Source organism: Thamnophis sirtalis, unplaced genomic scaffold, assembly GCF_051295495.1.
Source record: "Thamnophis sirtalis isolate CommonGarterSnake01/CBP01778 unplaced genomic scaffold, rThaSir2_p1.2 scaffold_7, whole genome shotgun sequence".
NCBI classification, from domain to species: Eukaryota; Metazoa; Chordata; class Lepidosauria; order Squamata; family Natricidae; genus Thamnophis; species Thamnophis sirtalis.
In genome coordinates this window covers 46,994,112-47,012,427 of record NW_028261387.1, presented here as the reverse complement: position 1 = coordinate 47,012,427, position 18,316 = coordinate 46,994,112, and the positions used below count along the sequence as shown (strand labels likewise).

Here is an 18,316-nt window from a genome sequence, read left to right as displayed (position 1 = left end):
AACAAATATTAGCTTCCGTCTGCTAAATTCTCCAATCTAAATTATATTTCTTCTTACGCAACTTATAAAATTGCAGACACCCACAAAAGTAGACAAAATGCAGAGTAAGAAAAAGCAAGGGGAACAAAATCATATTTTTTTTCCTTAATGACTATGATGATAAGATTATTGTACCAGGATGCTGTAGAAAAGTTCATGTACAAAAAGCCCCAAGACGCTGGTCAAGATATAGGCGACATGATAAAGAAATTCCATGTCCATGATCATGGCTTTATATCCTCGGATGAATGTCCCACGATTGCCAACAAAGCTTACTACAAATACAATCTTATTTGTCAGCTGCAAAACAATCAAAAGATAGATATAGTTGAGGGCAAATATTATGTTAATGAGATGCTGCACTATTTGACTTTTTTAAAAATTAATTCTAATATAAATCTACTTGTATTTTTAATCTTTTTCATTTGTCCGCAAAGAAACATCTTAATTCTATGACTGATCCATGACACATACCCTGGTAATGTAGTCCTTGACTTAACAACACTTAGTGTTGTTAATAGTTAGTGACTATTTAAAGTTACAACAGCACTGAAAAAAATGACTTATGACCATTTTTCACACTTTACAACTCTTGTAGCAGCCCCATGGTCATGTGATCAAAATTTGGATGCTTGGCAACTGGTTTATATTTATAACAATTGCTGTATCCCAGGGTCATATGACCTGACAAGCCAGGTCAATGAGGAGGCCAGATTCATTTAACAAATTGCAATGGTGCCTTTAATGGATGTGGCAAGCAAGGTCGCAAAGTGAGCCAAAACTCTCTTTAAAAACTGTCTCACTTAGCAAAAGAAATTTGGGGCTCAATTATAGTCATAAGTCAAGGACTACCTGTATGGTACAACTTTATCTCCCATCTAAGATACCATAACATCATGTTCTATCTAGCAATACGTCCTACTCAGTTCAAGAGAACTTCTGAACATAAATAAGCATCCCAACCTAAGCTGATTTTTGGGTAACCAATTGACTTACATTGAGAGCTCCCAGTATGTTCAGAGTGAGGCCGATGCCTAGATGATAGATGCATCGCAAAATCAGTGCCACAAGGAGTGGTCGGAGGCCATAGCGCTGAGTAAACAGAGCCATGATGGAAAAGCAGATTAAAAGCCAGGAAAGCAAAGGAATCAATGGGGAATCCAGCAATCCTAGAAAATTAAGAGACAAACTCAAATATGTATAGTATTTATTAATAACATAGCGCTCATATAGCTGAAAATAACAGCACATGGTGGCTATTCCTGATCATTAACTGTCAGAGAAGTCAGCCAGTTATCAGGCACCCAATGCAAGAAGTGGCTTGAGCAGAACTGTGCAGGTAAACTGCACCTGCATGACTAGGAGTCCTGATAGGCAACAAAGATATCAATGTCTTACTGTATAGCTCTAATCATGTGCAATGGCATCACTGAATTGTATTAAATAGACCATGTCCTGATTCAGCTGTCTTAACATATTTATACTGTTTTCATCCTTAGCTCACTGACTGTTGCCAGCAAAGCACCCCCTGAAGTGAAAATGACACCTTTGTTTTAGAAATCTGCATAACATCTGAATGGAGCAGCACCTCTTACTAGGAAGCAGGCTAACCGGAGACATGTTAATTTCGCAGACACGCTACTTCTGAAGAGTTGCATTCCCCACAATGTTCAGGGGGAAATGCATAATGATTGTCAAAAGAAAGACTACATTACAATTGGTCTAAGAGGATACCAGTGTTCAGTGTCTCTATGAATGGCAAAAGTAGAGGTAAAAAAAAAAAGTCAAGCGAGAGTGAATACCTACCCATTGAGGAAGCCTCAACATAAGGGTAGAAAAAAGCAATGATGATGTTTATGAAGACAGCCAGATTGAAGGAAATACTTCCCCAAAGCGTCATTCTGCGAGAGAACCAGTACATCAATCTATTGCCTATGAAAACAGACGCAAAGTTAAGTAAATCTCATGCTTCTAAGTAGCAGCACAAGCTTCCCCAGAGTTCTAGCAATCTTATTGCAAATATTCACCAGGCCAGGGATCAATATTATATGTTGTCGTCTTAATGCTGTATTCCCCCCTCCCTTGGTTTCTGTGAGCCGCCCTGAGTCCCCTCAGGGAAAAGGGCGGCCTACAAATGTCAATAAAACCAACAAAAAACCAAAAACCAATATACTTGTTTCCTCAACTCAACTGCAAACAGCATCAATTGCCTGAAAGTGGGACACAATTTCCAAATGCTGTCATATGTGAGTTTATCAAAACACAGGGTAATGCAGCAAACGCAGCTGAACAAGCATTATGTCTTCATTTTATTTCTGCTGCCTTTATCATCTGTGGAACACTGCATTCATATATCAATGCTTAAAGGGACACACAATCAACCAGAGCAGGCGGCACAAAATTACAAAACATGATGATGCCATGCCATTGTTGCAGGGTTGGAAAGGGCTGCTAGCACTGACTAAGCGTTTAAAAGAAAATCGGCATAATTTAATTAGATTTTCTAGTATTAGTAAGCTGGCTAGCCAGCCTTTCCCTCATATTCATGGAATGTCTTATTTTGGAAACATTCCCAGGCTATTAGTTCTACTTTAGATGTTTCAAGGCCAGCAAACATATTAGAGAAAGCTGAATAAGCAGGGAGACTATTCAGAGTTAGCAATAAATATGGAAGGAAATAATTGTATGCCAGGATTGTGAAACAGAAGTTTTTTGTTTTCAACAAAATGAGGGGAGGGGGGAGATCACAGTTAGGCTGCACACTCCCCTTTGGGCACCTGAATGCAACATAATGAGGCACGTACAAAATGGGCAGGGCTTGCATTGCCACAATGCACCCTGCTGTCGTCAGTCTGCCCTCATGGACACCAATGCAGATGCTGCTGGGTGGTGGCACATCTTAATGCCAAGGTAGTTGAGTCTGCCATCTCTCTTTAGTAAGCAACTTTCCAAATTGGGCAGAAAATTCCCACCCAAAGTCTAAATTGTTTTCCAGATTTCCCCTAAGCCTACCAAAAACCAGATAGCAATAGCAATAGCAGTTAGACTTATATACCGCTTCATAGGGCTTTCAGCCCTCTCTAAGCGGTTTACAGAGTCAGCATATTGCCCCCAACAACAATCCGGGTCCTCATTTTACCCACCTCGGAAGGATGGAAGGCTGAGTCAACCCTGAGCCGGTGAGATTTGAACAGCCAAACTGCAGAACTGCAGTCAGCTGAAGTAGCCTGCAGTGCTGCATTTAACCACTGCGCCACCTCGGCTCATATGTGGGTAGCGGCCAATTTCTCAACAATTGTAACCTGCGATTGCCTGCATGAAATGATTATTATTTTTTTAATTGGAGCGCAGTATACAAGACTTCAACACTTCGGTTTCAAAGAGAGAAAAAGAGAAAAAGAGAGGTTTCGGTGATATTGCTACTTGACAGATGCTGCATAATGCTGTAGGAACCAAACCAACATGTAGTCTGGTGCTCTTCAAATCACCATCTGAAGGAGGAATCCCATTGCCTTTTTCCAGACTTACTGCGCAGTTTCCTCTGCCATTCCATTTCATTGTGGAGAAAGGATGACTGCTCAAAAAAGTCACTGACTTTACTGCCCTGCTCATCCTGCTCTGTAGTGGTAAATAGACGGTTTTTTGTCTCTTTGGTCAGGAACTGGCAGATGCTAGGCACTGGAAAGATAATCTGTTCCATACTTCGATCCAAGCGTACAATCTAGAGAAAAATTGAGTTTTAAGTTATATTTATCCTGCAATTCTTAGATTTAAAATTTTTGCAAATGACCTACATGTCTAACCAAGTCCATTCTGATGGTTCGGTATGTTCATGCTCACTATTATATTGCAGTATCTGTTGCTAGCCACTGTGGCAATATTATCCTACGCTCTAGTGCAAAGCCTTAGGGACATAGTATTCTCGCTTAATTTCTTGGAAATTCTGTCAGATAAATCATTTGTCTATAATTATGTTATCATTCGACATTAAAGATCTAAGTTAACATCTCAAGATGCATCTTGTGTCTAGAGTTTTTGAATAACTGTCTAGTCCCCTGATGGTGAACTCATGGCACGTGTGCCCACAGGTGGCATGCGGAGGCATCTCTGCTGGCATGAGAGCCATCGCACAGCTCAGCTCCACTGCGCATGCGTGCATGCCTCCCACCAACCAGCTGATCTCTGCCGCCGGCCAGCCGGTCTCTGCCAGGCTTGCGGGAGATGCACGTGCATGTGCGGGAATTTGGGCAGCATTGGGGGGGGGGGTCCCCCACTGCCCTGTTTTTGGTCCCAAAAGGTTTCAGGGTGGCCTGCTAGACCCAAAATGGGACGTAGGGGATCATGCATGCATGCATTATGGGTGTGAGCACACATACATGCACTGTCACACACAAACACGATTTCAGCACGCAAGGACAAAAAGGTTAGCCATTACTAGTCTTGGCCTGTTAAGGGCTGGATGAGGGATAATAAAAAATGAAACAGGCCATAATTCTAAAGTAGTCGCTGGCCTGCCTATTGTGAATGCAGTTACATTCTCCTACAAAAAGTATTTGGAAATTCTTCTCAATTGAATCTCTTTCTGATTTTCCAGACTGAGGCAACAGCAATCATCTTTGGCTGATATGCCAACTGTATGCTTTTCTGAAAGCTACCGAATGATCTTAAAACTGTAGTTCTCATGCTGATAACTTCACTCTTGTAATGTACCTTTTGTGGGGCTGCCTCTCAGAAACTTTAGTCAATGCAAAGCTCAGAAGCCAGACTGATCTTGGGAGATTATCAAATGAAATAGGCCATTTACACATTCTTAAAAATGCTGCATTGTCAATTCTTTTCCAGGCAAAATACAAAGTGCTGGACATTATTTTTAAAGCCCTTGACAGCTTAAGTTCAGCCCTTTTAAGACAATTCCTCTAGAATTGTCCAATAGAGCCAAGGTGGCGCAGTGGTTAAAAGCAGCACTGCAGACTACTGCTAGATCAGCAGGTCAGCGGTTCAAATCTCACCGGCTCAGGGTTGACTCAGCCTTCCATCCTTCCAAGGTGGGTAAAATGAGGACCCAGATTGTTGGGGGCAATATGCTGACTCTCTGTAAACCGCTTAGAGAGGCCTGAAAGGCCTATGAAGCGGTATATAAGTCTACTGCTATATATTGCTATTGCTATTTCTATATTCATCCTTCACATGAATATCATCCAAGAAAGTTTGCCTTAGTTCAACTGGTACAACTTTTTCTATTTGTGCCCCAGGACATTGAGTTAACTCCCTGAAGTTATTCTGAGATGCATTAGAAGGGGAATATGGAGTTTAAGAGAAAATAACTGAGCAGAAAGAAATGAGGACTTTATAAGCAGTGAAAAGATAAAAGTCCTGCAAAAGTGTTAATGTAATATGACCTTACACAGGTCGGAATCAATTTCTTCAGTTAATGGAGATTGCGATGCTGAAATTAATATTCTGTACCTGGTATGAAAAGATAATATGGTTCTTGGCCACCAACAAATGCAGAATTTAGAATTCCCAAATATAAGTTGACAACATCTCTGCAAACAATAGTTCACTTTAATTCTGTACTGCCACTTATATTCTGTGATATTGCAAGAGCCAAGCAAATGGTGGACAGAATTGCTACAGAAAAGCTGTTTGTTAAACTCCATTGATAGGTTGACCAGCTACATGTTATTAGATAAGGGAAGTTGACATTATATATAATTTCAGTAATCTTAAAAGTAAATCAGGCTTCTAGACATTAAAAAAAACTAATTATATATAGAGCAAGTTCTGGGAAAGTGAACTTCACCTCTATCTGGGATGTGTGTTTCTCATAATAAGCTAATGGGTCTTCCTCTTCCTCTTGGACAGGAGTTGTCGACTTCAGCATCTGAGTCAGTTGCTTGTTGTGCAAAATAAGCTGCAAGAAAGCAAAGGAAAAATCTTATATTTATAATTTATAGTAACTCAGAAATCAATTTAAAAACCCCAGGGGAATTGTTTTCAATTATAATTAACAGTACATTTTCTCATATTTACCAAAAATGAAAGGCTTTGGGAGAAGACTGGAGAAAAATATAGTTAATAAAGAGCAAACAGAGCTTGTGCTTCCTGTGGGAGACAGCTCTTCAATTTGTCACAGTAATTAAAGCCAAAGAGTAATAATCTGTAAAGTATAAATCATGAATCCCAAAAGAAATGGATTTACAATGAGTAGTGATCATGGTCTTGGACCTAAGCTATGTGAACAACAGACTGAACACAAAGCAATTGATTTTCTATCTCTGAAGATAAAGGGTGAGTTAGTTTAATTATAGGGATGTTTCTACATGAAGTCATATCCAAAGAAGCAAGTAAGTGCTGTGCCCCATGAAAGTGATACAAGAATGCAAAAGTATTCAGTAAAGCCATCAATATAAGAGTTTTGTCGCTCTTCTGATCTAGTATAACATAGCATCCATATTGGAGTCACTAGAGTATGACTACACTCATATTATAAACAAGAGCCTTTCATGAAAGATTGCCCCTACTGATGACAACGGAAATATACAGGAAGAATTCATCACAGACCTGCATGTTCCATTGTAGCAAATAATATGGCACTGTTGTAAGAGAAAGAAGCCAAGATCACGGTTGCTTTCACATAGAGATAGGATCCATTTTTCTTATTAGAAAGGAAAATTGCCAATACTTAAGAGGCAAGTCAAAGTGAATTATAGGGTCATCGGCAGCCCCACTAATCACTAATAAAGATAGCTCTAAATGATCCAGTTCATGGTTTTCCTTGTTTTATTGCCTCCTCTCTAGAAACTACAGTTGATTCAGAACCAATAAAATTCAACTTTCACCCTTCCCCCTTAACTAATATCCTTTGACTCCCAAGATCCAAGCTTTAGAAAAATTCCAAAACGTTCTATGGAAGGGATAATTTTATCTACTGTATTATCTAGTGTAATATTATACTGTGCTATAATAGAAGAAAGAAATGAAGCCTGACTGAATGTTTCAAGAAAATTAATGCTTTTAGATCTGAGGCTAAGTTTTCAGAACTGCTTTGCCCATCCACTTTCTTCCAACCACTAGAGAGACAGAACCAATTCTCCTCTCATCTCTTCTTTGCCTTAAATTGCAAGTGCAATTTTATTCTATTATGTTACTATTTGCCTCAGCTACTAATTGTACAATTCATGACCTATTTCATATAGCGTCCCTCCAGTCCTATTCTCATAACTGACTTAATCCATACCTTTAAAAAAAAGTAGGCCTCTAACAGATATAACTACATCACATCATATGAAATAGCAAAACCATAGAAACAAATAATCACAAAAAGTGTCACAAATTGTCATCTAGCTCCATAAATAATGCAATTTTGTCATGCCCCTATAGTGTATTTGAACATCTAAACCCTGTTTCCTTCCTCTTTGTCTATTTTCCCCAAAGTCCCTACCTCTTTTTCTATACTCTCTTTTTCCTCAATATACCACTCATTCTGCTGTCAGTATTATTATTGCAGGTGATCAAACAGTCAGCCAGATGTTTAGAGTGAATTTGATATTTTTATCCATTTAGTTCTTCTCAATTGGGATAGACTGAAGTTGTTATTTGATGATGTTAAAAGTATCATCTTATTATTTAAATTTATTGGTTGCCCAATTCTGGTGGAATCTGAGCAGCATGTAATTAGAAAGAAACATAAAAACAGCTAAAAATATAAAATCAGACAAATGGCCCAAACTAACATTATAAATAACTAAAATGAAACCAAACAGGAAAATCAAGAAAACAGGAGACTGAAACAAATCAAACAAACAAATCCAGGTGTGACACCAAAGCCAGGTTTCCAAAGGTCTCTGGAACCCAAAGAGAGAGGGGACCATACTGATCTTTGGGGGAATGCTGTTCCAGAGGGTGGCCACTTTTAATATCAAAAAAGTGTCTTTCTGTTTTCTCATAGAAGGGCTGTTGCAAACATTATGATAGCAATAGTTTTGTTCTCCAGCATAACATGTTTATGTGTATATTGTAACCAAAGGTATCTCAATTAAATGGTATCTTTGATTCCATCGTCACAAAACAATTAGTTAAAAATGATTGAAACAGCTTCATCCTCTCCAAATATGGGGAAAGGCCAATGGACTCTGTCACACAGGGATTGACACAATATCCAAATAGTATTTCCTAGCCATCTCCCTTTTTAATGGGAACATTCAAGTCAGTCATATACCATAGAAGAGATCCCTTCTTCCTCTTCCTCCTGAATCCGTTTCACAGGCTTTAAGAGATGCTGAAGATGCTTATTGTGTCGAGAAAGCTAAAATATAGAGAACAACATATGCAGATTAACAATGGTATAGAACTTGATTGTTGTCTCTATTTTTTTAGAGGATTAAAACTTCCTTGAACTGAATCCTAAATTTCCAAAATTACTGCATTATAATGCAATCAACTATATCAATTCTCTTCTAAAACATGGTCTATTGCCATGATGGTGAATCTATGGCATTCATGCCACAGGTGGCACACAGAGCCATATCAGTGGGCACACGAGCTCAGCTCTGGCACACATGCATGTGTTGGCCAGCTGATTTTTTGGTCTTCTGGGCCCACCAGAAGTTGGGAAATAGACTGTTTCTGTCCTCCAGAGGGCCTCTGGGGGAGGGGGAGGCCATTTTCGCCTCCACCAAGCTTCTAGAAAGGGTCTGGAGCCTGGGGAGATCAAAACAGGGACCTTCCAGTCCAACTGGAAATTGGGAAACAAACCGTTTTTGGCCTCCGGAGGGCCTCTGAGGGGTGGGGAAGGCATTTTTTGCCCTCCCCAGGCTCCTAGAAAGGGTCTGGCGCCTGGGGAGGGTGAAAACTGGGTCCATTATGCAATCGCATGCCAAAAGCGGGGGTCACACAGGGGGGGTGTCACACACACATATGTAGGTGGGGGCACATAGAATTATGAGGGTGGGCACACGTGTGCACAACATCCCCGCACTCCCCCCACTTTTGGCACGCGATGGCAAAAAGGTTAGTCATCACTGGTCTATTGTATGGACTGTTCATTTAAACCATGTCCAGTTTAATTGTTAACTTTCCACTGGATTCTAAGGATGATTTAGGCATGATAATTACAATAGGATAATGACTTTCTCTAGGTATTTCTCATTGTGGGGTGAGTTATACTTAGAGCTCATATAAACAAATAAATGTCCCACTTGCTTTTCTCTTTTTTTTTCTTTTCTATGCTGTGACAACTACATCTACCTTAATAAGTTACATCCTTGTTCTTTGCTGAATAATTAGGATTATGAGATACTGTAAGATTACGAGACAACACAACAGAACATAATCACACAAAATTATCTGAAAAAAACCTGTCATACTATGAGTAAATATTTAGGAAGGGTTATATACTCAACACTTAATGATCAATCATTTTGGGAAGCTGAAAGAAAACAAGAACTCCCAACCCTTTCCTTCTGAAGAAAGTAAATTATAACTTATCTATTGATCGAGATTGAAGCGCTAGCCAAATTGCAAATGAAGCTAAAATTTTCCTATGATGGCTTTAATTAAACATTTAATTAATCTGTACAGGCCATTCAGTGTAATAAATGTGGGAGAAAGACCCCTTTCTAATTTATCATACCAAAGCACTACAGCACAACAAGACAGAGAGAGAAATTTATAGTAAGTAATAAATAAATCTATGATACCTGTAAAGCCAAAATATAGATGTTGTGTCCAACTTCCCGAGGAGAAATCTCAGAGTTTTCACATTCCTCTTCTTCAATGTAGGCTGTCTTAATGACATCAACCTGCAAAATAAGGTACAGAAAATCAAAATTGGGTGCAGCAAGGACTGTACTATAATGACTTCATATAAACAGGATGTAACAATGTATGGTAAAGTTGTCATATAAACATAGACCTACAATTTACTATGGGATTTGATATTATATGAATTTCAATTCATTCTAAATAAAAACATTGTTCTCGTTTGGAAATACTAAAATTTTCAGATGAAAGAAATTAGGCCTGATTAGAACTTGCAGAAGTCTTATGGTAGAATTAATGCATTAAACAATTCCTTATTGCATCTATATGGTTGCCCTTTCCTTTCTAAAGTTGACAAATTCAAATTTTCCAAACTAATCATTTATACCATTCTGATCCTTACTGAACATTTCCAAATACTTGGAAGAGTTTAATATAGTGCTATTAATATTTTTTAACTACTGACTGGGGATGTATAAATCAGTCCATATGTGATTCATGCCAGCTTCACATGTATTATTTAATCATTAATCTGTTTTCTCAGAAATGTGTAATATTCTATGATTTTTGTAAAAATAAAATCATATTTTATATATTTTTATGTGACTTTATCTCATAGTATATGATTATTTTCCAAATATTCACATTTCATCTACTCCTTCAAAATATGCATAATAGTATGCAATTTTTTAGATGAGAAATATTTTAAAACAGATATTAAGAGACAGCAAAAATTATATAGTCACCTATGTTTCAACAGATTATATATTTTATTTGAAATGAAATCTATGAAGGGTTTTTCTAGTATCCCAACTACTTTTAACACCCTTATTCTTGAATTAGCTGAAACAGTACCATGAGTTCACTATGGTTGATAAATCTCTTAAGATTTTCAGTTGATTTTGTCAATGAAAAAAAAGGCTGATATCATGATTTAAAAAGTTTTCAATGAGGGTATATCCATCTATCACAATGAAGGTTTATATTGAAATAAAAACTATGAGGGTTTACTTCAGTCTGGTATAATAGATATCTCCAAGAGTGAAAAAGTACCCCCATTCCAATTTTTAGATGCCATCTTTAACTTAACAATTTAAAATAGAATAGAATAGAATACAATAGAATAGAATAGAATAGAATAGAATAGAATAGAATAGAATAGAATAGAATAGAATAAACAGAGTTGGAAAGAGCCTTGGAGGTCTTCTAGTCCAACTCCCTGCCTAGGCAGGAAACCACACACCACTTCAGAAAAATGGTTATCCAACATCTTTAAAACTTCCAGTGTTGGAGCATTCACAACAAATTGCTGAGGCAAGCTCTTCCACTGATTAATTGTTCTAACTATCAGGAAATTTCTCCTCAGTTCTAAGTTGCTTCTCTCCTTGATTAGTTTCCACCCATTGCTTCTTGTTCTACCCTCAGGTACTTTGGAGAATAGTTTAACTCCCTCTTCTTTGTGGCAACCTGAGATATTAGAACACTGCTATCATGTCTCCCCTAGTCCTTCTTTTCATTAAACTGGACATACCCAGTTCCTGCAACCGTTTTTCATATGATTTAGCCTCCAGTCCCTTAATTATCTTTATTGCTCTTCTCTGCATTCTTTCTAGATTCTCAATATCTTTTTTACACCATGGTGACCAAAACTGAATGTAGTATTCCAAGTGTGGCCTTACTAAGGCATTATAAAGTGGTATTAACACTTCACATAATCTTGATTCTATCCCTCTGTTTATGTAGCCTAGAACTGTGTTGGCTTTTTGGGCAGCTGCTGCACACTGCTGGCTCATATTTAAATGGTTGTCCACTAGGACTCCAAGATCCCTCTCACAGTTACTACTATTGAGCAAGGTACCACCTATACTGTACTGGTGCATTTTATTTTTCTTGCCTAAATAGCAACCATGCAGCTCTAACAAGTCAAAAAAATTCTATGGAGATTCTCAATCATCCAAGTCATGGTTGTCTCAAAAGTGATTTTTTAAGAGGCAACTGGATTTTTTGGATTTTCTTTGAAGATGTTTCACTTCTCATCCAAGAAGCTTCTTCACCTCTGACTGGATGGTGGGAAATGGAAGGATTTATATTCCTTTTTTCATTGAGAAGTTGGAGTCCTGCAGGAACTTCCTGTCCTGTGTCCCTTTACTATTGAACACAGATGGAGGTGGTTAAGGAGGAGTCTGTGTTGTCTGCATCTCAAACTGAAATGCAAATGAGTCCTGTAGTCTGCAATTTTTCTGGAAATTCATTCATACTCCCGCACCATTTGAAGAGTGCTCATCCCAAAATGCACAGCTAAACTTCTATGGAGATTCTCAGTCATCCAGGTCATGACTGTCCCACAGGTGCTTTTTCAAGAGGCAACTGGGCTTTCTGTTTTTTCTTGGAAGAAAAAGGAGGAGTATCAATCCTTCCATTCCCTACCATCCAGTCAGAACTGAAGAAGCTTCTTGGATGAGAAGCAAAATGTCTTCAAAGAAAAAACAGAAAGTCCAGTTGCCTCTTGAAAAAGCACCTTTGGGAAAAGTCAAAAAAATATTAACAACATTGTACACAAAGAAATACAAAATGTTGCTAAGGAATTATATTCCTGTTGATTTTTAACTTTCTCAGGGATCTTCAATGAACTCCAGATGCCTTCCCTTTTAAAAAAAATATATTAAAATTTCAAAAACAGTGAATACTAAAATTCCTAAACTGCTGTGTCTTCCTTACCAATTCCTGGGGACGGAGGCTGATGAGAATCCGCTCAGCATTCTCGCTGTCGTGCCTGCTCTCCATCAGGGCTAGCAAAAGTTTGGAGGCATTATCCTGATAAAAAGACAGCAGACATGTATTGAAAGCACATGGATACTGAAATAATCCAACTTAACCTATTCCGTAAAAAAAAAAAACCACCCTTCTTTTATTAAGATATTTTGTAATACAAATTCTGAATCAGCACATAAAGGTGAAGTTTAGACAAAATTCCTGCAGTAGGCTTTACATAAATGCCATACTTCAATGATAGAGCATGTACTGTACAGGTAATCCTTGACTTATGACCACAGCTGAGCCCCAAATTTCCATTGCCAAGCAAAACAGTTGCTAAGTGAGTTTTGTCCCATTTTACGACCTTTCTTGCCACTGTTGTTAAATGTACCCCTGGGGTTGTGAGGTTAGTAACACGGTTGTGAAGTGAATCTGGCTTCCCCATTGACTTTGCTTGTCAGAAGGTCACAAAAAGGTGACCACATGACCACATGACCCCAGGACACTGCAGCCATCATAAATAAAGGCCAGTTATCAAGCATCCGAATTTTGATCACATGACCATGGGGTGCTGTAATGGTCATGTGAAAAAATGGTCATAAGCTCACTTTTTTCAGTGCCGTTGTAACTGAACCATCGGTAAACAAATAGTTGTTAAGTCAAGGACTACTTGTATGTGGTCCTTGGTTAAATGCATAGCCCCTCCTGTTAAAAAGGAGTATCAAGGCTGAACGTTATTACCAATGTAAGGAAATAATTCTGCATTAGACAGAAGAATAGTCTTATGTGTTCACATTATTTTATCACCTCTTCACACTCATAGCTTGCTTCCAATTTATATTCGGATAAATGGATATGAATAAATATGTAAATAAAAAGGGAAACAAGCATACTGTTGCAAGAAAAAGTATGTGAACCCCTTGGGATTATGTGGAGTTTTGCATGAATTGGTCATAAAATGTGCTCTGAACTTCATTTAAGTCACAACAATAGAAAAACACAGTCTGCTGAAAATAATACTACACAAACATTAGATGTTGCCATGGATTAATTGAACATAACATGTAAACATTCACAGTACAGGGAGGAAAAAGTAGCCTCTAACCTAATGACTTCTCCAAGAGCTAATTGGAGCCAGGAGTGAACCAACCTTAACTCCAATCAGTGTGATGATATTGGATGTGTTGCTGACACCTGTTCTACCCTTTAAAAACTGTTTTGGGTTTACTGGTTTCAAGAAGTACTGTCTGATGTGAACCATGCCTCGCAGAAAAGAGGTCTCAGAAGACCTATGATTTGTTGACTTGCATGAAGCTGGAAAGGGTTACAAAAGTATCTCCAAAAGCCTTGATGTTCATGTGTCCACGGTAAGACAGACTGTCTACAAATGGAGAAAGTTTAGCACTGTTGCTACTCTCCCTAGGTGTGGTCGTCCTGTAAAAATGACTGCAAGAGCACAGCGCAGAATGCTTCATGAGGTAAAGAAGAATCCTAGAGTGTCAGCTAAAGACCTACAGAAATGTCTGGCACATGTTAACATTTTTGTTGACACATCTATAATAAGAAAAACATTAAACAAGAATGGAGTACATGGGAGGACACCACGGAGGAAGCCATTGCTGTCCCAAAAAAATACTGCAGCATGTTTGAAGTTTGCAAAAGAGCACCTGGATGTTCCACAGCACTACTGGCAAAATATACTGTGGACAGATGAAACCAAAATTGAATTGTTTGGGAAAAATACACAACACTATGTGTGGAGAAAAAAAGGCACAGCACACCAACATCAAAACCTCATCCCAACTGTAAAACATTGCGGAGAGAGCATCATGGTTTGGGGCTGCTTTGCTGCCTCAGGGCCTAGATGGATTGTTGTCATTGATGGGAAAATGAATTCCAGAATTTATCAAGACATTTTGCAGAAAAACGTATGACCATCTGTCCGCCAACTGAAGCTCCGCAGAGCAACAGGACAATGACCCAAAGCAAGCATACAAGTAAGTCAACACAAAAATGGCTTCAACAGCACAGAATATGCCCTCTGGAGTGGCCCAGTCAGAGTGCTGATCTCAACCCGATTGAAATGCTGTGGCATGACCTTAAGAGAGTGATTCACACCAGACAGCCCAAGAATATTGCTACACTGAAACAGTTTTGTGAAGAGGAGCGGTCCAAAATTACTCCAGATCGTTGTGCAGGTCTGATCTGCAACTACAGGAAACGTTTGGTTGAGGTTATTGCTGCCAAAGGAGGGTCAACCAGTTATTAAGTCCAACGGTTCACATACTTTTTCCTCCCTGCACTGTGAATGTTTACATGTTATGTTCAATTAAACCATGGCAACATCTAATGTTTGTGTAGTATTATTTTCAGCAGACTGTGTTTTTCTATTGTTGTGACTTAGATGAAGTTCAGAGCACATTTTATGACCAATTCATGCAAAACTCCATGTAATCTCAGGGGGTTCAAATACTTTTTCTTGCAATTGTATGCATACTTTATATAAAAAGCTAGTTCTATCTAACCCCAAGATCACAGAATACATAGACGTATTCCTTGTTATGTCCTTCATCCTTCCCCGCTCCATAAATGTATTTCTTGTTGCCCCACTTACCTTCAGCTGAAGAACCAAATCCATTCTATATTTGCAGAGCGGACTGATGTCATTGAGGATCAGGGCTGTGATTATATCGATGCCATTGGACTCATGGGTCACAATGCAGCTCTGTGGATTAATATATCAAGTTATCCAAATGGCTTGCAACTCATTACTGCCCCAAAATCCCTATTCCAGATGGTCAGAAATTACTGAAAACACTAATGTCTTGTTCAGCATCTTGAGCAAGAAATCAAAGCCAGTTCACTCTCCTCCTGGACAATTAATTTCTGTCAGAGTTTGTTGCAAAAATTCAAATCCAGAAACACACATAGATAACTGATGCAGTAGGACTCATTATCTTCTTTATATACATAAGAATAGATAAATAAATGTACAATACCAACAGGTGGTTCTTCCAAGTAAACACAAGGCAGGAGAGTTACAGGCAAATATAAGGAGTGAGTTTCATATCAGCGGACAAGCCCAGCCAGACTGGTTGTTTACTTCTCAGAGCAGCAGACTGCTTACGTTTCTGTTTCAATTCTCTGCACAGACTCAGATCTATTTAAGCTCCCGTTGGCTGACTTAGCTGCTATGCCTATTCATTGGCTGACCTTGTTCCCATGTCTCACCCAGTCATGAATATTTTAACAATTTATTTCATTAAGAATCAATGTATCTTATCCACAAGTAGGATCACAGTACCTGGTTCTCATGGCAGGGTCCTTGGCAATATTCTGTCAGTGTCTCCAAAGTCTGAGTAATGAGGGCAACATTGTACTCATTGATATACAGCCCCAGTAAACCCAGCCGTCCTGTAGTGCTACCACACATAATATCCAGAAATTGCAGTGTTTCACACACCAAATTGTAGTTGGTCTTATTATTCTGGCAGCGGAGAAAGTTCTGTAAGATATAGAGTAAAACGTTAACAGGCAAATGTTTATGGAGATTCTCAGTCATCCAGGACATGGTTGTCCCAAAGGTGCTTTTTCAAGAGGCAACTCGACTTTCTTTGTTTTTCCTTGAAGCTGTTTCACTTCTTAGCCAAGAAGCTTCTTCAGTTCTGACTGAATGGCGGAGAATGGAAGGATTTATATTCCTTGCAGTTATCTGGTCATTAGCATTCTTTCTGAGAGTTATTGAGGCCACTTGGAGGTTTATCTGTGCCCTCAGGGTCACCTAAATAGTGCAAAGGGTGTGAAACCTTTTTGGGACTGCTGAAAGAATTGTGCTGAAAGAATTGTGTGGGAAGAGATAAAAGATCTCTAGGAGGAGGGAGTCTAGAGTGATAGATACACTGCGATTTTGAACTAGTGACAAAGTTGCTAGTCCTAATTAGGGTCATTAAGTGAGGACTACCTATACATTACTCACCGCTCCAACTAAACAACTGGTAATTAGATATTCCTGCTGAAGTTATCAAATCACTGGAGTTACCAGAAGTTACCTAACCATGACACCCTATTCTCTGCAGAACACCTACCTGGAGATCCCGGTTGTGGTTTTCACACAGCAGCTGCAGGAAACGAAGAATTGGCTCCATAATCAAGACTGACATACTCATTTCGTTATTCTGATTTCTGTCTCTTGCATCATGGGCTGAATGGAAGCCTACACCCATTGCATAACGGGATGATGGTGCATTAGGCAACATAAAAGTTGTTACTCGTCCTGCAAACAAGAACTCTGATCATTTGCCAGCATGCATGCAGGCTGCTTTATTTATCTAAAAACGCTAAACCAAGATGTATCCTGCCCAATCTCTTTAAAGGAAGCCCTATCAGCATGCATCCCTGTTTATACTTCTTCCTGTAAGAAAGCAGGCCTCTTTAAATTGTGTCAAAGGCAAACAAAACATTCCTCTGACACTTCACTAAACAAACCTCTTTAAACTATGTAATGCAGAGATACAAGACGTATTTATTCATTATCCAAAGCCTAATAGGCACTGGGAAATTGAACTTGGAAAGTGTTTCAGGCTGACAATAATTATACCACCGGTCATCTACACACACAATAATTAGATGTTATTGTCAACCTATACTACTAAAGCAGTTTTTCAAGCAAAGCTGTGATTTGGTTTTCAGGAACTAAAGATGCTAAACTAGCAATGTCCAAGTACATCTTACATTTTCTGAATACCTAAAAGAAAAACACTATCAATAAAAATGGAAAAGAGAATGTTAATAAAATTCAGGACAGATATTACTTAAGAAATTGTTATTACTCTCCAGTTTTGAAATCCAAGAATTAATTGTTATGGGGCTAAGAAATGCTCAGAGATAGTTACGATTCAGACAGACTTAAGACTTCCCGAGCCAAATTGTCAGATCAGACAATATCATTTCTCACATACCTTTGCTGTTGTGATCAGGAGAATCCTTGTCTTCTCTAGGCTTGTTGCCAATATCACTCATATTCACTGTCACAGTGGACTTAACCTCTTGCTGTGCCTTCTTCATCCGGTCATGAACAACTTTAAAGAACTTTTCTGACTTTTTATCACTGGTCATCAAGTTATAGAATGATTTCTTCAGAGACAAGCAAAAAGAGCAAAAACAGGTGCAATGATTATACTTTCCCAAACTGGTACCTCCAAATGTATTGATCTCACAATTTAAAACATTAGGAGGGCATTTGATAATTCTCCATATTTTATCAGATCATCATCAAGTGGGCCCATAGATGTTAAACTCCACATTGATGTTAACATCAAGGTAAAGGTAAAGGTTCCCCTCGCTAGTCAGTGGTGGGTTCTGGATTCCGTTCCAACCGGTCATCCACATGCATGCGCACACGCGCGTAGTGCATGCATGCATTGTACTTGCCTGCGACACTTCCACAAGCCTCCGCAACGCTCCAGCTGCTCGGCGGAGCATCATACAGGCGCCGTACACACCGTGCGCATGCACGGAAGCGCCAAAAGCTTAAAGCACAGGTAAGGAGCAAGGGTGGGCGGGTGGACTCTCTAGAGCACCGTACCGGAACAGTATCCGGTGCTCCGGGCTGGCTCCTGTACGCCCATACCAGGGTGTACCGCCTGCAAACCACCACTGCTGCTAATCATTCCCGACTCTAGTGGGTAGTGCTCATCTCCGTTTCAAAGCCGAAGAGTCAGCGCTGTCCGAAGATGTCTCCATGGTCATGTGGCCGACATGA

General features: G+C 39.1%; 1 protein-coding gene across 1 annotated transcript in view; it reads right to left on the bottom strand.

Moving 5' to 3' along the window:
* The window catches only part of ITPR3 (inositol 1,4,5-trisphosphate receptor type 3), a 135,498-nt gene that overhangs the window by 13,035 nt on the left and 104,147 nt on the right, over positions 1-18,316 (bottom strand). Inside the window, exons 40-51 of the mRNA XM_087719927.1 lie at positions 17,514-17,688; positions 16,641-16,828; positions 15,860-16,060; positions 15,170-15,280; positions 12,520-12,615; positions 9,741-9,842; positions 8,261-8,347; positions 5,843-5,953; positions 3,568-3,760; positions 1,846-1,971; positions 1,036-1,208; positions 175-339 (exon numbers count right to left, since the gene is read on the bottom strand). Coding sequence (XP_087576053.1) covers positions 175-339; positions 1,036-1,208; positions 1,846-1,971; positions 3,568-3,760; positions 5,843-5,953; positions 8,261-8,347; positions 9,741-9,842; positions 12,520-12,615; positions 15,170-15,280; positions 15,860-16,060; positions 16,641-16,828; positions 17,514-17,688 — 1,728 coding nt within the window. The remainder of the gene's footprint in view (positions 1-174; positions 340-1,035; positions 1,209-1,845; positions 1,972-3,567; positions 3,761-5,842; positions 5,954-8,260; positions 8,348-9,740; positions 9,843-12,519; positions 12,616-15,169; positions 15,281-15,859; positions 16,061-16,640; positions 16,829-17,513; positions 17,689-18,316) is intronic.